General features: G+C 43.2%; 1 protein-coding gene across 1 annotated transcript; it reads right to left on the bottom strand.

The window, feature by feature from the left end:
- Positions 1-19: 19 nt before the first annotated feature.
- LOC129834361 (Y+L amino acid transporter 2-like) lies at positions 20-23,122 on the bottom strand. The gene is made up of 11 exons (XM_055899277.1): positions 23,057-23,122; positions 8,743-8,812; positions 8,041-8,629; positions 7,296-7,421; positions 7,031-7,175; positions 6,461-6,584; positions 5,946-6,049; positions 2,111-2,207; positions 1,737-1,886; positions 1,399-1,582; positions 20-1,225 (listed from the first exon to the last, which is right to left on the bottom strand). Exons 3-11 carry the CDS (start codon positions 8,540-8,542, stop codon positions 1,158-1,160), a joined length of 1,500 nt encoding a protein of 499 aa, XP_055755252.1. The 5' UTR covers positions 8,543-8,629; positions 8,743-8,812; positions 23,057-23,122; the 3' UTR covers positions 20-1,157.
- Positions 23,123-23,616: the final 494 nt, after the last annotated feature.

Below are 23,616 nucleotides of genomic sequence, written 5' to 3'. Positions count from 1 at the left end.
AAAAACACAGACCTTTCCATCACTTTTAAGAAATACATTTTAATATTTATAAAAATCAGTCTGTTTGCATGTCCCTTTGGGGTATGTTGAGTTGCACCCACTTTGGCCCTCAGAACAGCCTCAAGGTGTCAAAAGCATTCCACAGGGATGCTGGCCCATATTGACTCTAATGCTTCTCACAGTTGTGTCAAGTTGGATGGGTGTTGGACCATTCTTGATATACACGGGAAACTGTTGAGTGTGAAAAACCCAGTAGAGTTGCAGTTCTTGACACACTCAAACCGGTGCGCAGGACAGCTGCTACCATACCCCATTCAAGGGCATTTAAATATTTTGTCTTGCCCATTCACCCTCTGAATGGCACACATACACAATCCATGTCTCAAGGCTTAAAAATCATTTAACCTGTCTCCTCCCCTTCATCTAAACTGATTGAAGTGGATTTAATAAGGGATCATAGATTTCACCTGGATTCACCTAGTCAGTCTATGTCATGGAAAGAGCAGGTGTTCCTAATGTTTTGTACACTCTATATGTTTTTGACAGGCACATTAAAATTCTAAAAATGAAAGTGTACTCTGAGATCATAAAACAAAATTGTCTAACCTCTCTAGGTCATTCCATCACAAGATAAGAGATGTATTGCCATCTTACATGGATCTCCAGCCCTTGAGAAGGGAGAGACCTCCACAGGCTCTGATGTGGATCTCACCCCCTCAGCTCATACACCAGGCAGGGGACAATGCTATGTCAGGAGATGGGGAGAAGTGAAACTATGAGTAGGATAATGACATAAGGAGGAAGGGATGTCCCAGAGTACTGGTCAGATGACCATGGCTTTCCTTGGGATTTGTCCTTGCCCAATACTTAACTTCACATGAACCATCAGGCACCAGGTTGGCGGCAGTGAAAAGCAACTGGAGTCCCACACTGTCACCTCTCTATACCTGTCTGTGCGTGTAAATGTGTGTATAGTGTCCCACATTGCAAACTACAGACTAATGTAGTAGTTAGACATTCAGGTAAAATGTTTAAATATTCCCTTGTTTTTGCAAAAGAGGTGAATTTCCATGAGTTGGTCCCATGTGTCTGTTTGTGAATTACAAAGGGAGGTGGGTAACATGGTAAGAACTTTATGTCATGGTTGGGAGTGAGGTTTACTCACTGATGTCCATCTCGGTGAGCACACAGAAACAGGTGAGCTGGGTAAAGCGTGTGAAAGTACCTAGCACAAGAGAAAGAAAGCGTTAAGAGCAATCAGAAACGCACTAAAATAAACTACTGATTCCACATCTCTCAATGGAATTATTGTAAACTATTATACAAGACAGGAATATAATTCAGTTCTTATTTGAAAACAGGCTGAGGAAACGGTCTTATTTAGAGAGGGTAACTCACGTAGTAACTTCGTAATGTAGGGTGGGCGTTTGGACTCGGGCAGGTGGATGCCCAGGAAGTAGACTGGCACTCCTGAGAGGGCAATGGCGATGCCAATGAGAGAGTTGATGGTGTCACTGTACAGTGGCACTGCCACGAGGAACACAGTGCAACAACAGAAGATGATGGGGTACAACAGGGTCAACTGCACACAGGAACACAAGGACAGACATGGAAAGAAGAAGAAGAAAATAACATGTATTGCTGCCTTACATGTAACTACTTATCTTTAGTCTATTAATTGATAAAGTATAAACATATTGGTTCATGGGTGAGACAGTCAAGTTATCTCATCTCACCTTGAGTGGTCTGGGTCTTTCTGGTTCCTTCCAGCGCAGGTAGATCTGCCCGGCGATAGACAGACCCATAAAGAACCAGTAGCTGAAGCTGTAGTAGTTGATCAGCTGGAAGACATCCTCCACAGTCAGGTATACCAAGGCCATGGCACACTGTGGATACACACACACACACACACACAAAAAGACACTGGTCAACAGAGGCAGAATATATGACTCGCCAGCAGGGGGAGACATGGCTCATCAGCATCATCCACACCAGATAGTTAGGAAGCTGCACTGGGCGAGATGATTCTACTTTGTTTGTTTGGCACAGAAGTTGATGAAATTGTTCTAAAGTATGCGTTGTAAGTGATGTAAGGAAAGGGGGTGCTTACGTTGAAGATCAAAGCAGGGACAGGAGTATACCTCTCCGCATGAATCATTGATAAGGCGTCCGGGAGGTGACCTTCACGAGCACCCACGAAGAACAGCCTGCCAACGACAGAGGTATCACTTAGAGATTGTGTTGAGCGATTAGTGCTTTTTTTGGTCGGTTCAGTTTCGGTTAGATTATTTAATGCACTATGCATTATGTGGGTTGAACAACACAGAATTTAAAAAAATCATAAAAGTCCCATGATGGTAGTGCCTGCCCATTACTGTTTATCACTTATTAATCACCAGTTATTCACATGATTTTACTTAAATTATTTCAGTTGTTGTATAAATTACATTTGATGACTTTATTGTTTAATTCCAATTCATCACCTCATCTCTATAGAGCTCCTGCCTATGTTGTCTGACAAAATCACATTTTCTTATATTTAACCTTTATTTAACTAGGTAAGTCAGTTAAGAAATTATTATTTACAATGATGACCTACTCCGGCCAAACCTAGACGACGCTGGGCCAATTGTGCGCTGCCCTATGGGACTCCCAATCACCGCCAGATGTGATACAGCCTGGATTCGAACCAGGGACTGTAGTGATGCCTCTTGCACTGAGACGCAGTGCCTTAGGCCGCTGCGCCACTCGGGAGCCCAAACTATTTCAATAGTTCTTCAAAGTAAATAAGGCATACTTTTATGACTGCAGAATACCAACAGTCCATCACTTAGATCATGTATTTTCTGGTAGAGATACCTCACGAAGCAACTGCTCGCTATTCCTCTCAATCGCGCCTCTTCTGTCTCTCTCCGTGGCTAAACCAGACAAATAGCCGTACAATGGATTATGGTCATTGTAGTTAATAATCACGTTTTCTGCGCTAAACTATGTAGAAAATAGGCCTATTGGTAACTACAACTCCCTGCTACATCGCACAGTTCAGGCATGATCTGATTTATGACTAGTGAAACTGCAGCCAACGTGTGCATTGAGACCTAAAAAAAAAAGAACGAAACGGGAATTCAAATAATTTAACAGATGTCGGTCAATTACAAAAATAACAAACATTTCGGTTAATCGCTCAGCTCTAGGGGCCGCTAGAGTATCTGGACAACATAATGGTACATCTGTGGCATACAGCATACACTATATTTACAAAAGTATGTGGACACCCCTTCAAATTAGTGGAATCGGCCATTTCAGCCACACCCTTTGCTCACAGGTGTTTAAAATCATGCAATCTCCATGGACAAACATTGGCAGTAGAATGGCCTTACTGAAGAGCTCAGTAACTTTCAAATTGGCACAGTTATAGGGTGCCATCTTTCCAACAAGTAAATTAGTCAAATTTCTGCCGTGCTAGAGCTGCCCCGGTCAACTGTAAGTGGTGTTATTGTGAAGTGGAAATGTCTAGGGGCAACAATGGCTCAGCCGCGAAGTGGTATGCCACACAAGCTCACAGAAAGGGACCACGAGTGCTGAAGAGTTCCAAACTGCCTCGAAGCAACGTCAGCAAAAATAACTGTTCTTCGGGAGCTTCATGAAATGGATTTCCATGGCCGTGCAGCCGCACACAAGTCTAAGATCACCATGCACAATGCCAAGTGTTGGCTGTAGTGGTGTAAAGCTCGCCGCCATTGGACTCTGGAGCAGCGGAAACGCGTTCTCTGGCAGTCCAACGGACAAATCTGGGTTTGGCAGATGCCAGGAGAACACTACTTACCCGAATGCATAGTGCCAACTGTAAAGTTGGTGGAGGAGAAATTAATGGTCTGGGCCTTTCATGGTTTGGGCTAGGCCCCTTAGTTCAGTGAAGGGAAATCTTAACGCTACAGCATACAATGACATTCTAGACGATTCTGTGCTTCCAACTTTGTGGCAACAGTTTGGGGAAGGCCCGTTCTTGTTTCAGCATGACAATGCCCCCGTGCACAAAGCGAGGTCCATACAGAAATGGTTTGTCGAGATCGGTGTGGAAGAACTTGACTGGCCTGCACAGAGCCCTGACCTCAACCTCAACCTCATCCAACACTTTTGGGATGAATTAAAACGCTGACTGCGAGCCAGGGCTCATCGGCCAACATCAGTGCCCAACCTCACTAATGCTCGTGGCTGAATGGGTACGAGTTCCCGCAGCAATGTTCCAACATCTAGTGGAAAGCCTTCCCAGAAGAGTGGAGGCTGTTTTCGCAGCAAATTTTTATTTATTTTTTTATTTCACATTTATTTAACCAGGTAGGCAAGTTGAGAACAAGTTCTCATTTACAATTGCGACCTGGCCAAGATAAAGCAAAGCAGTTAGACACATACAACAACACAGAGTTACACATGGAGTAAAACAAACATACAGTCAATAATACAGTAGAAAAATAAGTCTATATACAATGTGAGCAAATGAGATGAGCTAAGGGAGGTAAAGGCAAAAAAGGCCATGGTGGCGAAGTAAATACAATATTTGCAGTGGAAGAATGTGCAAAGTAGAAGTATAAATAATGGGGTGCAAAGGAGCAAAATAAATAAATACAGTAGGGGAAGGGGTAGTTGTTTGGGTTATTTATAGATGGGCTATGTACAGGTGCAGTGATATATGAGCTGCTCTGACAGCTGGTGCTTAAAGCTAGTGAGGGAGAAGTGTTTCCAGTTTCAGAGATTTTTGTAGTTCGTTCCAGTCATTGGCAGCAGAGAACTGGAAGGAGAGGCGGCCAAAGGAAGAATTGGTTTTGGGGGTGACCAGAGAGATACACCTGCTGGAGCGCGTGCTACGGGTGGGTGCTACTATGGTGACCAGCAAGCTGAGATAAGGGGGGACTTTACCTTGCAGGGTCTTGTTGATGACCTAGAGCCAGTGGGTTTGGCGACGAGTATGAAACGAGGGCCAGCCAACGAGAGCGTACAGGTCGCAGTGGTGGGTAGTATATGGGGCTTTGGTGACAAAACGGATGGCACTGTGATAGACTGCATCCAATTTATTGAGTAGGGTATTGGAGGCTATTTTGTAAATGACATCGCCGAAGTCGAGGATCGGTAGGATGGTCAGTTTTACGAGGGTATGTTTGGCAGCATGAGTGAAGGAGGCTTTGTTGCAAAATAGGAAGCCAATTCTAGATTTAACTTTGGATTGGAGATGTTTGATGTGAGTCTGGAAGGAGAGTTTACAGTCTAGCCAGACACATAGGTATTTGTAGTTGTCCACATATTCTAAGTCAGAACCGTCCAGAGTAGTGATGCTGGACGGGCGGGCAGGTGCAGGCAGCGATCGGTTGAATAGCATGCATTTAGTTGTACTTGTATTTAAGAGCAGTTGGAGGCCACGGAAGGAGAGTTGTATGGCATTGAAGCTCATCTGGAGGGTTGTTAACACAGTGTCCAAAGAAGGGCCAGAAGTATACAGAATGGTGTCATCTGCGTAGAGGTGGATCAGAGACTCACCAGCAGCAAGAGCGACATCATTGATGTACTGTATACAGAGAAGAGAGTCGGCCCAAGAATTGAACCCTGTGGCTCCCCCATAGAGACTGCCAGAGGCCCAGACAACAGGCCCTCCGATTTGACACAAATGGGTGGACCAACTCCATATTAATGCCCATGATTTTGGAATGAGACGTTCGCAAGCATACTTTTGGCAATTTAGTGTACCTCCGTAGCCATTACCAGAAAGTAACTCCAGATGGCTTTTATTATAGAACGTCAATATAAAAACCATCGGAGCTCAACATAACCAGAGATCTAACCAGATGGAACATGGGAATCGAGGCCTTTAGACGGTACAGCAAGACTATAAAGTTTAGGGCATTGTATGGGAGTGTGAGTGTGTGTATGTATGTGTGTGTCACAGGGTTTACCTGGATGCGGCGATAATAGATGCGTTTAGCCCTCCGTAACAGGACAGAGCCACAGCGATGGGGATGGTCCAGCTCATCACTCCCAGAGTGTGGTCGGCAAACGTCTACAGAGGAGAGTTTTTTTTTGTTTTGACACAGAATCTCAAAAACACACTTTTCCAGGGGGCACTTTTACACATTTATAAAGAAAGATCCATATCTAAATGGGAGTCTGTCGGACTCCAATTAAACATCCAGACTCTCACTGGGCCGGGCCAGCCGACACAGTTGCCTGAGGGTGAGCAGACACTTATAGAATCAAAAGACAAACAGGCCTAGGAACAGAAGATCAACTCAATTTATACATAAATAAAAAGCAAGGGCATTAATCGCCTGGTAATAACTTCAACATGTAGCATGTGGGTCGGCGCTGCATTTACCTCTCAAACTACATTTCCGGAAATCAGAGCAATAATCTGCTCTTCAACAGCTCTATTCCATGATATAAAAGTGAGAGCTCTTAATTCTGAACTCACCACAGCCACGGCATCACTGGCGAGGATGGCACTCATGTCCAGCACGGCGTAGTAAGCCACGTTAGTCATGATATATATGATCGTGACGATGGGCATGGAGATGGCAATGGACAGGGGCAGGTTCCTATGGAAACAGGGTAAGAGTTCAAACATTATCATTCATACAGTATACGTCTCTCTCTCTGCTTGGCATATACTCTTACCGGAGTTTACTTGCTTAAACCTACAGTGCAACATGGTGGTAAGGATACATGTCAATGGCGTTAATGTGTGAATGTACATACAGTAGGTTCTACTTTGGAATAACAGCCAGCTGCCAGCGATCACTATGGCACTCCATTATCTACCACTGCATTCACACATCCTTGTTACCAAAGCTTCCTCCAATTAGTAACAGAACCCAGTTACCGTTCTAGCACGGGAGCGGAGCAGTTTGTGCTTCAGCCGACCTCTCGGCTAAAGCACAAGCAGATCTGTGGCCAGGCTAGTTAATGACTGACTATAAAGGCGGAAATCAAACCGGTCAATAACGGTATGTTTGGTATGTGTTTGTCAGGGTGTCATGAGTACCTCTCTGGGTCCTTGATCTCCTCGGTAACAAAGTTGAGTGTGTCCCAGCCTGAGTAGGAGAACAGGGCAGAGTACAGGGCCAAGGCAATGTCTCCTGGGTCTGTAGAAGAGCCCTGGAACGACGCCTCAAAGTTCACGGTGTATCCTGAGAGGATAATTACTAATTACAATAATTACTATACAACCTCTCATGCAAATAAGCTAAGAATCTGATATGAAAAGGAATCAACAGTAGTGTGTTGGCAGCAGTGTTAATGTCACTGACCTTGGCATAGTTTCACTATGCCTGTGATGATGATGACGACGAGGGCGAGAACTTTGGCGTAAGTGAAGACATCTTGCACCCTGGTGCCCCACTTCACGTAGGCTGAGTTGATGAACGTCAGCAAACCTAGGCCAACCAAAGACAGTGTTCACACAACATCAGCAGACTAGTACTTAGCAGAAGACTGGTAAAGATCAAAGCCAAATTATTTTACTGTGCTGTGAGACTTTCAATCACACAGCCCTCTTTTAATTAGTTACATGTTATGTGTTACAATTCACAGGTCACATGATGAGAGGACTCAAAGCTTCTTAACCCAGAGTAGTTCTGCCTGCTCTGTTCTGTTGGGCTTCTGTCTGTACAGATGCACAGTCCACTGAGTGCACACACATGCATGTAAACAGATTTGGAATCAGTTAAAATGTACACCCTGTAATGCAGGAACAGTATGTACTATTTCTTGGCCCAAATGTTAGCATACCTGTCTGCTGAAGTAGCAAAGGGTTACTGAAAATGGGTATGATGTAGGAAGGTACTAGAAAACCTAGAGAGCAAGTCCTACTAAGAGCAATTTGAGAGCATTTTAGTGACTCAACTTTAATTTAACAGTCTGCTAATATTCTATTTGTACAGTGTCTGGATTTTCAGAGAGTGTCCTTTGACACTTTGTTTGCCACTTGTGAGAGAAGGATAAAGGGAAAAGTGAGGCAGGGAGTGCATAAGCGCGTCATAAGTGTTTACTCACATATGCAGGTGGCTGCGATGAGGCGCGAGGCTGAGTAGGGTGGCTCACACGTGGGGAACAGTGGCTGCACCAGGTAGTTAGCGAACGTTATGGCGATGACCGCCTGACTGGTGGGCTCAATGATGAGCAGTGATGTCCACAGGCGAATAAAGGCAATGAATGGACCAAAGGACTCCAGGATATAGGCATAGCTGGCCCCGGACTTGGTGATGGTGGTGCCCAGCTCTGCGTAACACAGAGCGCCGACCACTGAGAATACTCCACCGACGGCCCAGATGACCAGCGACAGGCCATAGGAGGCGCTGTAGATGAGCACGCCCTTGGGAGACACGAAGATTCCCGAGCCAATCATGTTGCCCACGATGAGGCTGACTCCGTTGAGCAGGGAGATCTCCTTCTTCATCTGCATGCTCTCTTTAGCCTGCTCGGGGGCCACGGCTGAGGTGGCGTCGGGGTGCGAGGAGCCCCCGTTCAGCTTCCTGGACTCGTCCTGGTTCCCCATGCTGGGATTGTCTGTCTGGGGTCCTAGCTGGCTGGCCACTTCTGGGAAAAGGGTCCCCTCTGACTAGGTGCTATCTGCCCTAAGAGACTAGAGACAAGAAAGGAGAAGACAGAGAATTAGAGAATTGAGAGAGAGAAAGAAAACTAGCATGGCTAATGCCTCTGAAGCAAATCCCTCTAATCTCCTTCAAGCCCACTCACCTGTGCAGCGGAAACCTCTGCAGCTCTGGGAGGCCCCATCATCGCCCATCATCTCACACCCATGTCTAAACTGTATGAACATTTTAAAGAAATAATTGACAATAACCCTCCTTTTTAATTTCCACATGTAGCAAGCAGTTTTACAATTGCATTGTCTATGACAATGTTTGACAGCCATCGTCGACGGTGACGACATTGTGATGTCACAAACAATGGTGTAGTATATTTGAATTTGACTGCACGGCGACATGCCATAGGCCTAATACATTTCAATACATATGTGGTAGTTAGACTATAACATAATGCAAGAGAACAATGTAGATTGTAGAAAGAGCAGAGAGCACCAACGCAGCCCGAAATGTCAGATAGGCCTATATTATCGGCTGTTTGGAAAAAGGGCCCTACACATAGGCTACTGTGAATACAAATTGCAGTAAACGTTACTTTCACAAGTTAAACTTATAAACAAATATGCATAATATTGTCGAAGCGTTTAGTATTGTCGAAGCGTTTAATGTCCTTAAATTGCACAACCGGCAAATCGGGTAGAAGCTCTCGCAGCAACACTTTCAATAAGCAGAAACAAACAAAATAGGCTAAATGAATGATGAGTCAGTGTATGAATGAATGAATGATGAGTCTGTTTTATATAGCTTACAAATTGTGCATTTATATAAAAGTCAACAATCAGATTAAATAAATTATTATTTAGCCTATAACAATTTTTATAACACATGAATGAACATTGATTTAGGCTAAAAAACGAATAGGCCTATTATTCCTTTTGCCTATCGAACTGTAAAAATCATAAATATACAATGAGATAAAAAAACATGTAAATAATTAGTTTTATGACCTTTAAAAACGAATGAACATTGGCTTATGCTAAAAACTAATAAGCCTATTAGGATATGGCTTTTGCCTATCGAACTGTACAAATCCTTTCATATAGGGCTACAAGTTTCAAAATAAATAAAGTAGCCTAAACAAAATAAGTACGAAAATAAACTAAATTAGTGCAAAAAACTGTGCAAATAAGTCTTTCAAGATCTATGTCTCTCGATTAAGATGAACCTGGATTTGAATATAGGCTACATTTAAAATGTAATAAAAAAGTGCAATGAGGAACCATTAGGTTGAGTTGTTTTTTACCATGTATTAGGCCCCATAAAAAGTTTCTGGCAAGGAACACCTACATGTTCACCCAGTGGCGAACTCAGCAGGATGATGGACTTGCAAATACTTTGCTCTGAGTATTTTTCATACAGGAGGAATAAAGAACTAGTTCAAAACTATATCTGGTGCTTCAGCACCCTCACCACCCCTACTTCCCACGGCTATGCTGATATGAGTATTTTTATGGACAAGAGAAACTAAGCCCTACCAATTTGAAAATCATGCAGCCTAGACTAGATCAAAAATAACTTGGTGTAACACTGTTTAGACCTAGCAATGTGTCCTTCATATATCTACAATCTATAGCAAAAAAATGCCTTAAATGATAACAAATAAAGTACATTCTTTGGGGTGAACCCTGCAATATAGTTTTCATGCATCTAATTAGCCTATTTCTCAGCCGCGGCAGCCCGCCTCGGCCTCCTCACCTAATTGGTTATCAAAATTTTGGTGAATCAGGTCAGACTCGGATGGAGAGTGAAGGGGTTCTTCAAGATGGACAAACAAAAGGCAACCAAGTGGTGCACAAAAACACCCCCCAAAAAACTTTCTGGGAAAACTAGAAAAAGACAGGAGCAAGGGGAGAACCGGTGGTAGGCTTGACGAACAAAACAAACTGGCAACAGACAAACAGAGAACACAGGTATAAATACACTGGGGATAATGGGGAAGATGGGCGACACCTGGAGGGGGGTGGAGACAAGCACAAAGACAGGTGAAACAGATCAGGGTATGACAGTCTGAGTGTTGGAGTGTGCCCCTGGCTATCCGTTAATTAAAAAAAACAAGAAAATAGTGGTGGCTGGTTTGCTTAATATAAAGAATTTGAAATTATTTATACTTTTGATACTTAACTATATTTTAGCAATAACATTTACTTTTGATACTTAAATATATTTAAAACCAAATACTTTAAGACTTTAATGACAGTTCCTCTAGTGAGAGTGCCGACTCTCCTTCTCCTCCTCTCCCAGGAAACCAATCTGACGACTGCCAAAGACCCAGTGGCACTCATGAGAGCAGGAGGAGTGTTCTGTGAACACTGATAAGCCTACGAGTGATGAGATGGATTGCCCCAACAGTGTGAAGTCCGAGTTCCAATATGTAATATAAATAGGATACCAGCTAAATAGTGATGTCCAGTGGCTTGCGAAATTATTCACCCCCTTTGGCATTTTTCCTATTTTGTAGCCTTACAACCCGGAAATAAAAAATATTTTTTGGGGGCTTGAATCATTTGATTTACACAACATACCTACCACTTTGAAGATGCAAAATATTTTTTATTGTGAAACAAACAAGAAATAAGACAACTTGAGCGTGCATAAATAACTATTCTCCCCCCAAAGTCAATACTTTGTAGAGCCACCTTTTGCAGCAATTACAGCTGCAAGTCTCTTGGGGTATGTCTCTATAAGCTTGGCACATCTAGACACTGGGGTTTTACCCCCTTCTTCAAGGCAAAACTGCTTCAGCTCCTTCAAGTTGGATGGGTTCCGCTGGTGTACAGCAATCTTTAAGTACAGCAATCTTTAAATAGATTCCCGATTGGATTGAGGTCTGGTCTTTGACTAGGCCATTCCAAGACATTTAAATGTTTCCCCTTAAACCTCTCGAGTGTTGCTTTAGCAGTATGCTTAGGGTCATTGTCCAGCTGGAAGGTGAACCTCCATTCCAGTCTCAAATCTCTTGAAGACTGAAACAGGTTTCCTTCAAGAATTTCTTCAATTCTGACCAGTTTCCCAGTCCCTGCCAATGAAAAACATACCCACAGCATGATGCTGCCAACACCATGCTTCACTGTGGGGATGGTGTTCTCGGGGTGATGAGAGGTGTTGGGTTTGCGCCAGACATAGCATTTGCCTTCATGGCCAAAAAGCTACATTTTTGTCTCATCTGACCAGAGTACCTTCTTCCATATGTTTGGGGATTCTCCCACATGCCTTTTGGCGAACACCAAACGTGTTTGCTTATTTTTTTCCTTTAAGCAATAGCTTTTTTCTGGCCACTCTTCCGTAAAGCCCAGCTCTGGAGTATACGGCTTAAAGTGGTCCTATGTACAGATACTCCAATCTCCGCTGTGGAGCTTTGCAGCTCCTTCAGGGTTATCTTTGGTCTCTTTTTTGCCTCTCTGATTAATGCCCTCCTTGCCTGGTCCGTGAGTTTTGGTGGGCGGCCCAACACTAACCGCTAGGCTACCTTATTCAAGACAGTCTCAAAATACTGCCCCTTTAAGACATATAAAAATCTCTTTACCTGACTCGCTTTTCAAAAAGGGCTAGAAATGCACACATTTTGTGCTCTTGCAGGAAGCAACCACTCCCCCATTGTTGACTAGAAATTAGCTATAACTGGGCTAATAACTCCATAACTAGCAAAGAATATGAACAAATGTGCACAGGTGGCTACAGGATCTCAAAACAAGCGCATCTACTCAGTCCACTTCAAAGTGAATGGCACAGATCCATATATGGATATTTGCATATATGCCTACTGCAGCTCTGATTGGTTATGGCGAGAGTACGGGCCTGAGTCATGCCTTTCAGTGCAATATATTTCTATTCCTATGCGCTTTCTGCCTACAAGAGAGTCTCATGCACAGTTCGTTTTGCTTACTAATAAGTCTTGCATAGTTTGTTACATTGAAAGTGGCTAATATTGGTTGATTCGAGCAATTCCCACAGTAGAGCGAAACGTTGATAGTGTTTACTAAAGGGGAAAAGTTCAGTGAAGTTCAATCTCATGCTTCTCTGCACAGGCTGATATTTATTCTGTGTGACAGTCTGAGGGGAGCTGTGCAGTTTAGAGGGAACATTGATGACAGTCCCATGCAAATACTCTGGCCTCTATTACCGGAAGAGCAAACTTTGCATGGTGCTTTATTTGAGGGTTTTTGTAATGAGTACACTGAGAGTCGGGAAGTAAGTTCAGGGAGTGAGCGTTTTAATAAATAAACGTAACATAATACAAACCACGAACAACGCACAGACATGAAACAGAAACAATAACGCCTGGGGAAGGAACCAAAGGGAGTGACATATATAGGGAAGGTAATCAGGGAAGTGATGGAGTCCAGGTGAGTCTGATGCAGTAACCGAAAGGTTGGTAGATCGAATCCCCGAGCTGACAAGGTAAAAATCTGTTGTTCTGCCCCTGAACAAGGCAGTTAACCCACTCTTCCTAGGCTGTTAATTTAAAAAACAAATTTGTTCTTAATTGACTTGCCTAGTTAAATAAAAAAAGAAGCTTAGTAGCCAATAGGTAGAGGGTAGCATAATTTATATGATCCTCTGTAATAATGGTACTGGAAAAATGAATTTTATTTTGTAAAGTGGTTTCTTGCATCAAACAAGAACATTTTCAGTCACCTCCTTGTCTGAAGGACAAGTGGATAAACAGGTTAATGTCAAGCCCTGAATATTTTTTTCAAAGGTCTCATGGAATGAAGGCCTACATTGAACACCACACATTTGCTGCTACTGTAGGCTGAATGATAGAACAGCTATTTCCATGTTAAAATGTTATGGGATACATTTTTCTTTGATGTTTTTGATGGTAGGCCACTCTGGTAGTCCTGCATTATGATCAAATAGCCACAGTAGCCTACTTGGCCACTGTTAAAACTGTAACTTCAAGCGGGTACAGCCTCAGTGTTCACAGTAAACACGTGCCGGAAGTTGGAGACAACAATTTGCGCCAAAAAAGTTTGAGGGAGCATTGACTGTCATTTCACTATGATATGCCCTATACATGCAGACTGTGAGAGAAAAAGGTGGTGGTTATTTGAACCTGAAACAAAACAGGGGTTGTGTTTCTGAACTGCCCTGTCTGGAAGGAGCTCTGCTTTTGTTTCTTCTCATGAAATATGTACAGATTCTCACGCCCATAAGGTGTATACTGCATCAATGACATATCAAACCCTAGTGCTATGTAATGGTAGGATAGTGCGATATATTGTCTTTTGAGGTATACCAGTATGGATTTTTACAATACCGTCGATAAAGGTGTTTTGATACAGTGCTAAATGAATGAAAAGTTGGACAAATTGGACTAGTTTACTGTCAGTTTTGTCCTAGTTTGGTTTGGTTGAATATAAAACAATCAGAATGGAATAAGCCCATTTAAACCACTTAGAATTCATTGGTTGTCATCCACTACTCATGAAACATATTTAGAACTTCTTTTATTCAGAAGAATAAAAAACAGTCAAATACCGCCATTCCGTCAAAAATAAGTTAAATATTGTGAAATGATACACTACATGACCAAGAGTATGCGAACAGTTGGTCCCCCCTTTGCTGCTGTAACAGCCTCCACTCTTCTGGGAAGGCTTTCCACTAGATGTTGTAACATTGCTGCAGGGACTTGCTTCCATTAAGTGCATTAGTGAGCGGGCACTGATGTTGGGCGATTAGGCCTGGCTTGCAGTCGGAGTTCCAATTCATCCCAAAGATTTTCAATGGTGTTGAGGTCAGGGCTCTGTGCAGGCCAATCAAGTTCTTCCACACCGATCTCGACAAACCATTTCTGTATGGACCTAGCTTTGTGCACGGGGGCATTGTCATGCTGAAACAGGAAAGGTCCTTCTCCAAACTGTTGCCACAAAGTTGGAAGCAAAGAATCGTCTAGAATGTCATTGTATGCTGTAGTGTTACGATGTCCCTTCAATGGAACTAATGGGCCTAGCCAGAACCATGAAAAACAGCCCCAGACCATTATTTCTCCTCCACCAAACTTTAATGTTGGCACTATGCATTGGGGCAGGTAACGTTCTCCTGGCATACGCCGAAACCCAGATTCGTCCGTCGGACTGCCAGATGGTGAAGCGTGATTCATCACGCCAGAGAACGCGTTTCCACTGCTCCAGAGTCTAATGGTGGTGAACTTTACACCACTCCAGCCGACGCTTGGCGATCTTAGGCTTGTGTGTGGGTGATCGGCCATGGAAACCCATTTCATGAAGCTCCTGACGAACAGTTCTTGTGCTGATGTTGCTTCCAGAGGCAGTTTGGAATTAGGTAGTGAATGTTGCAACCGAGGAAAGATGATTTTAGTTGACCGGGGCAGCTCTATCAGGGCAGAAATTTGACTTTAATGGATTTGGCCTTTGAGTTGTTTTGCTGAAATTTTCTTACTCTTTCAAATGACTGCTCGACTTGTTGACTGCTCGATCCACACAGCAGACATTGTAGGTCATAGGTTAGGAATGCTGTGTTTTTAATTTTTTTCACCTTTATTTAACCAGGTAGGCTAGTTGAGAACAAGTTCTCATTTGCAACTGCGACTTGGCCAAGATAAAGCAAAGCAGTTCGACACAGACAACAACACAGACTTCCGGCGCCGACAGAGAGGGCCGCCTCGCTTCGCATTCCTAGGAAACTATGCAGTATTTTGTTTTTTTATGTGTTATTTCTTACAATGTTACCCCAGGTAATATTAGGTTTTATTACATACAGTCGGGAGGAACTATTGGATATAAGAGCAACGTCAACTCACCAACATTACAACCAGGAATACGACTTTCCCGAAGCGGATCCTCTGTTTTGCCCACCATCCAGGATAATGGATCGGATCCCAGCCGGCGACCCAAAACAACGACGCCGTAGAAGGCGCAGACGGAGCGGTCTTCTGGTCAGGCTCCGGAGACGGGCACATCGCGCACCGCTCCCGAGCATACTACTCGCCAATGTCCAGTCTCTTGACAACAAGGTAGAGGAAATCCGTGCAAAGGTAGCCTTCCAGAGAGACATCAGAGACTGTAACATTCTTTGTTTCACGGAAACATGGCTCACTCGAGACACGCTATCGGAGTCGGTACAGCCAGCTGGTTTCTTCACGCATCGCGCTGACAGAAACAAGCATATTTCTGGTAAGAAGAAGGGCGGGGGTGTATGCCTTATGATTAACGAGATGTGGTGTGATCATAACAACATACAGAAACTCAAGTACTTTTGTTCACCTGACTTAGAATTCCTCACCATCAAATGCCGACTGCATTATCTACCAAGAGAATTCTCTTCGATTATAATCACAGCCACATATATCCCCCCCAAGCAGACACATCGGTGGCCCTGAACGAACTTAATTTGACTCTATGTAAACTGGAAACCACATATCCTGAGGCTGCATTTATTGCAGCTGGGGATTTTAACAAGGCTAATCTGAAAACAAGGCTCCCTAAATTCTATCATCATATCGATTGGGCTACCAGGGCTGGCAAACCCTAGATCATTGCTATTCTAACTTCCGCAACGCATATAAGGCCCTCCCCCGCCCTCCTTCCGGGAAAAGCTGACCACGACTCAATTTTGTTGCTTCCAGCCTATAGACAGAAACTAAAACAGGAAGCTCCCACGCTCAGGTCTGTTCAACGCTGATTGGATTCCACGCTTTAAGATTGCTTCGATCACGTGGACTGGGATATGTTCCGCATTGCGGCGAACAAGAACATTGATGAATACGCTGAGTTGGTGAGCGGGTTTATTAGTAAGTGCATCGGCGATGTCGTACCCACAGGATCTATTAAAACATTCCCAAACCAGAAACAGCGGATTGATGGCAGCATTCGCGCAAAACTGAAAGTGCGAACCACTGCTTTTAATCATGGCAAGGTGACCGGAAACATGACCGAATACAAGCAGTGTAGCTATTCCCTCCGCAAGGTAATCAAACAAGCTAAGCGTCAGAATAGAGAAAGTAGAGTCGCAATTCAACGGCTCAGACACGAGAGGTATATGGCAGGGTCTACAGTCAATCACAGACTATAAAAGGAAAACCAGCCCCGTCGCAGACCAGGATGCCTTGCTCCCAGACAGACTAAACAACTTCTTTGCTCGCTATGAGGACAATACAGTGCCACCGACACGGCCCGCTACCAAAACCTGCGGGCTCTCCTTCACTGCAGCCGACGTGAGCAAAACATTTAAACGTGTCAACCCTCGCAAGGCTGCAGGCCCAGACGGCATCCCCAGCCGCGTCCTCAGAGCATGCGCAGACCAGCTGGCTGGTGTGTTTACGGACATATTCAATCAATCCTTATCCCAGTCAGCTGTCCCCACATGCTTCAAGAGGGCCACCATTGTTCCTGTTCCCAAGAAAGCTAAGGTAACTGAGATAAACTTCTGTCATCATGAATTGCTTTGAGAGACTAGTCAAGGACCATATCATCTCCACCCTACCTGACACCCTAGACCCACTCCAATTTGCTTACCGCCCCAATAGGTCCACAGATGGCGCAATCGCAATCACACTGCCCTAACCCATCTGGACAAGAGGAATACCAATGTGAGAATGCTGTTCATCGACTACAGCTCAGCATTTAACACCATAGTACCTTCCAAACTCGTCATCAAGCTCGAGACCCTGGGTCTCGACCCCGCTCTGTGCAACTGGGTCCTGGAACTCCTGACGGGCCGCCCCCAGGTGGTGAGGGTAGGTAACAACATCTCCACCCCACTGATCCTCAACACTGGGGCCCCACAAGGGTGCGTTCTCAGCCCTCTCCTGTACTCCCTGTTCACCCACAACTGTGTGGCCATGCACGCCTCCAACTCAATCATCAAGTTTGCAGACGACACTACAGTGGTAGGCTTGATTACCAACACTGACGAGACGGCCTACAAGGAGCAGGTGAGGGCCCTCGGAGAGAGGTGTCAGGAAAATAACCTCACACTCAACGTCAACAAAACAAAGGAGATGTTCGTGGACTTCAGGAAACAGCAGAGGGTGCACCCCCCTATCCACATCGATGGGACAGTAGTGGAGAGGGTAGAAAGTTTTAAGGTCCTTGGCGTACACATCACGGACAAACTGAAATGGTCCAACCACACAGACAGCGTGGTGAAGAAGGTGCAGCAGCGCCTCTTCAACCTCAGGAGGCTGAAGAAATTCGGCTTGTCACCAAAAACACTCACAAACTTCTACAGATGCACAATCGAGAGCATCCTGTCGGGCTGTATCACCGCCTGGTACGGCAACTGCTCCGCTATGATCGTAAGGCTCTCCAGAGGGTAGTGAGGTCTGCACAACGCATCACCGGGGGCAAACTACCTGCCCTCCAGGACACCTACACCACCCGATGTCACAGGAAGGCCTAAAAGATTATCAAGGACAACAACCACCCGAGCCACTGCCTGTTCACCCCGCTATCATCCAGAAGGCGAGGTCAGTAAAGGTGCATCAAAGCAGGGACCGAGAGACTGAAAACAGCTTCTATCTCAAGGCCATCAGACTGTTAAACAGCCATCACTAACATTGAGTGGCTGCTGCCAACATACTGACTCAACTCCAGCCACTTTAATAATGGAGGAATTGATGTAATAAAGGTATCACTAGCCACTTTAAACAATGCCACTTCATATAATGTTTACATATCATACATTACTCATCTCATATGTATAGACTGTACTCTATACCATCCACTGCATCTTGCATATGCCGTTCTATACATCACTCATTCATATATTTTTTGAATGTACATATTCTTATTCATTCCTTTACACTTGTGTGTATAAGGTAATTGTTGTGAAATTGTTAGGTTAGATTACTCGTTGGATATTACTGCATTGTCGGAACTAGAAGCACAAGCATTTCGCAACACTCGCATTAACATCTGCTAACTATGTGTATGTGGCAAATAAAATTTTATTTTATTTGAGTTACACAGAGAATAAACAAACATACAATCAATAATACAGTAGAAAAATATATATACAGCATGTGAAAATGAGGTAGGATAAGAGAGGTAAGGCCATGGTGGCGAAGTAATTACAATATAGCAATTAAACACTGGAATGGTAGGATGTGCAGAAGATGAATATGCAAGTAGAGATACTGGGGTGCAAAGGAGCAAGATAAATAAATAAATCCAGTATGGGGATGAGGTAGATTGGATGGGCTATTTACAGATGAGCTATGTACAGGTCGCAGTGGTACAGGTCGCAGTAGTATATGGGGCTTTGGTGACAAAACGGATGGCACTGTGATAGACTGCATCCAATTTGTTGAGTAGAGTGTTGGAGGCTATTTTGTAAATGACGTCGCCGAAGTCGAGGATCGGTAGGATGGTCAGTTTTACGAGGGTATATTTTAGATGTCGACCGATTAATCGGAATGGCCGATTAATTAGGGCCGATTTCATGTTTTCATAATAATCGGAAATCGGTATTTTTGGACACCGATTTGGACGATTTAAAAAAATATATATATTTTTTTACACCTTTATTTAACTAGGCAAGTCAGTTAAGAACACATTCTTATTTTCAATGATGGCCTAGGAACGGTGAGGTAACTGCCTTGTTCAGGGGCAGAACTGTCACGACTCCTGCCGAAGGTGGCTCCCCTTCCTGTTCGGGTGGCGCTCGGCGGTCGTCGTCACCGGCCTACTAGCTGATCCTTTTTCCCCCTTTTATGTTTATTGGTTTCACCTGTGTGTAGTTTAGGCTGATTGGTTGGGCTTTATTTACAAGCAGGCCCGCCTGCTGGTTGTGCGGGATTATTTTTCGATGTACATGTTGTACACGGTTGTATGTCACGGTTGTCCGTGTGTTTGGGTTTTACTGGACTCTTTAAGTCCCCTGTGTTTGGGGCATTTGTTTTGGTCGGCGTCTGTTCACTGTTGTGGTGCAATAAAATTAAACGCTACCCTGAAATCTCTGCTTCCTGCGCCTGACTTCTTCCCCACTACACCCCGGGTGTTACAAGAACTGCAGATTTTTACCCTGTCAGCTCGGGGATTCGTTTTTGCAACCTTCCGGTTACTAGTCCAACACTCTAACCACCTGTCTTACATTGCACTCCATGAGGAGCCTGCATGGCAGGCTGACTAATTGTTACGCGAGGGCAGCAAGAAGCCAAGGTAAGTTGCTAGCTAGCATTAAACTTATCTTATAAACAACAATCAATTTTAACATAATCTCTAGTTAACTACACATGGTTGATGATATTACTAGTTTATCTAGCGTGTCCTGCGTTGCATATAATCGATGCGGTTAGGGTTAGGGTTAGGGTTAGGGTTAGGGTTAGGGTTAGGGTTAGTTAGGGTTAGTTAATTTCTCATTGAATCACAGCCTACTTCGACAAATGGTTGATGATTTAACAAGCGCATTTGGGAAAAAAGCACTGTCATTGCACCAATATACTAACCGTAAACATCAATGACTTTCTTTAAAATCAATACACAAGTATATATTTTTAAACCTGCATATTTAGTTAATATTGCCTGCTAACATGAATTTCTTATAACTAGGGCAATTGTGTCACTTTTCTTGCGTTCCCTGCAAGCAGTCAGGGTATATGCAGCAGTTTGGGCCGCCTGGCTCATTGCGAAATGTGTGAAGTCCATTTATTCCTAACAAAGGTCGTAATTAATTTGCCAGAATTGTACATAATTATGACATAACATTGAAGGTTGTACAATGTAACAGCAATATTTAGACTTAGGGATGCCAGTTCCGTTTCTCACTGAAAGAATAAACGTTTTGTTTTTCGAAATGATAGTTTCCGGATTCGACCATTTTAATGACCAAAGGCTCGTATTTCTGTGTGTTATTATGTTATAATTAAGTCTATGATTTGATAGAGCAGTCTGACTGAGCGATGGTAGGCACCAGCAGGCTCGTAAGCACTTTCGTGTGTTTGCCAGCAGCTCTTCGCTGTGCTTCAAGCATTGCGCTGTTTATGACTTCAAGCCTATCAACTCCCGAGATTAGGCTGGTGTAACCGATGGGAAATGGCTAGCTAGTTAGCGGGGTGCGCGCTAATAGCGTTTCAATCGGTGACATCACTCGCTCTGAGACTTGGAGTAGTTGTTCCCCTTGCTTTGCAAGTGCTTTTGTGGAGCGATGGGTAACGATGCTTCGAGGGTGGCTGTTGTCAATGTGTTTCTAGTTCGAGCCCAGGTAGGGGCGAGGAGAGGGACGGAAGCTTTACTGTTACACTGGCAATACTAAAGTGCCTATAAGAACATCCAATAGTAAAAGGTATATGAAATACAAATGGTATAGAGAGAAATAGTCCTATAATTCCTATAATAACTACAACCTAAAACTTCTTACCTGGGAATATTGAAGACTCTTTCATATGTTCTCATGCAAGGAACTTAAACATTTAAACCAAATTGAACATGTTTCATTATTTATTTGAGGCTAAATTGATTGTATTGATATATTATATTAAGGTAAAAGAAAAGTGTTCATTCAGTATTGTTGTAATTGTCATTATTACAAATACTTTTTTTTTTATTAAATCGACCGATTAATCGGTATCGGCTTTTTTTGGCCCTCCAATAATCGGTATCGGTGTTGAAAAATCATAATCGGTCGACCTCTAGTATGTTTGGCAGCATGAGTGAAGGATGCTTTGTTGCGAAATAGGAAGCCGATTCTAGATTTAATTTTGGATTGGAGATGTTTAATGTGAGTTTGGAAGGAGAGTTTACAGTCTAACCAGACACCTAGGTATTTGTAGTTGTTCACATATTCTAAGTCAGAACCGTCCAGAGTAGTAACGCTGGATGGGCGGGCAGTGATCGGTTGAAGTGCATGCATTTAGTTTTACTTGCATTTAAGAGCAGTTGGAGGCCACTGAAGGACAGTTGTATGGCATTGAAGCTCATCTGGAGGTTAGTTAACAGTGTCCAAAGAAGGGCCAGAGGTATACAGAATGGTGTCGTCTGAGTAGAGGTGGATCAAAGAATCACCAGCAGCAAGAGCGACATCATTGATGTATACAGAGAAGAGAGTCGGCCCGAGAATTGAACCCTTTGGCACCCCCATAGAGACTGCCAGAGGTCCAGACAACAGGCCTTCCGATTTGACATACTGAACTCTATCGGAAAAGTAGTTGGTGAACCAAGCGAGGCAATCATTTGAGAAACCAAGGCTGTTGAGTCTGCCAATAAGAATGTTGTGATTGACAGAGTCAATGAATACGGCTGCACAGTAATGTCTGTTATCGATGGCGGTTATGTGTAGCGCAAAATTTTACATGGCATTATTAAGTCATGTACGTACGTTACATAGGTATGCACGGTACCTTTGACATCGGTTTTTAACATTGCCGTTAAACTAGACATTGATGTTGGTATTTTTAGCTAATATCGTCCGATTCCGATATGTTCACCGATATGTCGTGCATCCCTTGATGACAACCAATGATTTCTAAGTGGTTTAAATGGGCTTTCTCCATTCTGATTGTTTTATACTCAACCAAACTAGGACAAAACTGACAGTAAACTAGTCCAAATTGTCCAACTTTTCATTTATTTAGCACTGTATCAAAAATACCTTTATAGACGTTTTTTTAATTTTTTTATACCTGTACGTGGATCAATACCAGTATACATTAAAATACTATATATTGCCCAGCCTTACCACCATACTCACAGGGTCTCTACACAAAGGAAAGTCATGACTTATGACTATGAATCTTTTAAATTACCAGCCTTTCGTTTTCAGTAAAAGGATCATTCTGGGGTGAGGCTTATCAAAATCTCTCAAACTACGTAGACATAAATCATGCACCTGCCCAATGTTCCCTCAAAAAAGATTAGGCCCTGAGCAAATTTCAGGTCTGCTGAGCACAAACCTGAACATTGTGAAAATTCAGTGCAACTTCAGTGCATTTACTGTTAACACTGAGGATGTACCCACTTTAAGTTCGTTTTAACAGTAGACTGCTGTGGCTATTTGTTCATAACGTAGGCCTACCAAACATGCAACCATCAAAAACAATGGAGAAAAATGCATCCCATAACATTTTAACATGGAAATAGCTGTTCTATCATTCAGCCTACAGTAGCAGCAAATTATTACACAGCCCCCATGGATTTTGAGTAAGCACTGTGACAACCAACCCCGTTCTCCCCTACAGGGAAATCGAGGATTTGAATTTTTAGCCGAAATGAGATTGATTGTCGTCTGTTTCTAAAACAATATTGACATTATGTTTACTGTAATGTTCAGTAAAACATACTGTAAAACCCTATGCAAACGCAAGGGACCAGTAATTTTTTAAATCTTCTTTCCAGGAAATAACAACGTCCATTATCTTACATGGCAGGTAGGCTGTGAATCAGGCATTTACACTAACTAGTGAAATTAGTAGTAACCGCTACATTTGTATTGGCTATTTGTCTTACCTTTTTCTTGTTTTCTGTTTATCCCTCTTGATGACCTGCCAAGATGTGTGGCTGCGGCATCCCCACTGAGCACACAGCAGAGATCAATTATCACAGTCACGTGACAGCGGCAATAAACGATCACATGAATGGATACCGTCTCTCAAATACAGTATATTAGAACACTTGTATGATTCACTATTTATTTTCCTCTAAAATAAGTTTAAAAAAAATATATATACTTTGTGTTCAGTGTATTTCTTTGATTTACAACTGCACTGGACCAAGAAACAAAAATGAAACAGATTTTTCACTTCAACGTAAAATAATTACCTGGAATCAATTATTCAGAAATCAAATGAATTTGGTTGGAGGCAAGTGAAGTGCTTCTCGTTTACTGTGTAATTTCTCACCTGTGGTAATTTGCAGGTGCCTTCGGGGTGAAAATAGCTATTCAACCACTTTTGAAGCGAGAGAACACCCACTGGGCACAGATAACAATTATTCGTCTATTCCACATTGGTTCAACGTAATTTCATTGAAATGACGAGGAAACATTGATACAACAAGTGTGTGCCCAG

Source organism: Salvelinus fontinalis, chromosome 35 (assembly GCF_029448725.1).
Source record: "Salvelinus fontinalis isolate EN_2023a chromosome 35, ASM2944872v1, whole genome shotgun sequence".
In the NCBI taxonomy this organism is placed as follows: Eukaryota; Metazoa; Chordata; class Actinopteri; order Salmoniformes; family Salmonidae; genus Salvelinus; species Salvelinus fontinalis.
Note: the sequence above shows the minus strand (reverse complement) of the source record. Positions and strands in the feature narration are given on the sequence as shown.

What these genes read in the sequence shown, in the direction of transcription:
- LOC129834361 (XM_055899277.1), bottom strand. Translation starts at nt 8,542, where the DNA reads ATGGGGAACCAGGACGAGTCCAGGAAGCTGAACGGGGGCTCCTCGCAC. An exon ending in CATAGTGAAACTATGCCAAG is followed by an intron (nt 7,176 to 7,295) that starts GTCAGTGACATT and finishes TTATCCTCTCAG; the next exon opens with GATACACCGTGAACTTTGAG. An exon ending in CCAGTGATGCCGTGGCTGTG is followed by an intron (nt 6,050 to 6,460) that starts GTGAGTTCAGAA and finishes TCTCCTCTGTAG; the next exon opens with ACGTTTGCCGACCACACTCT.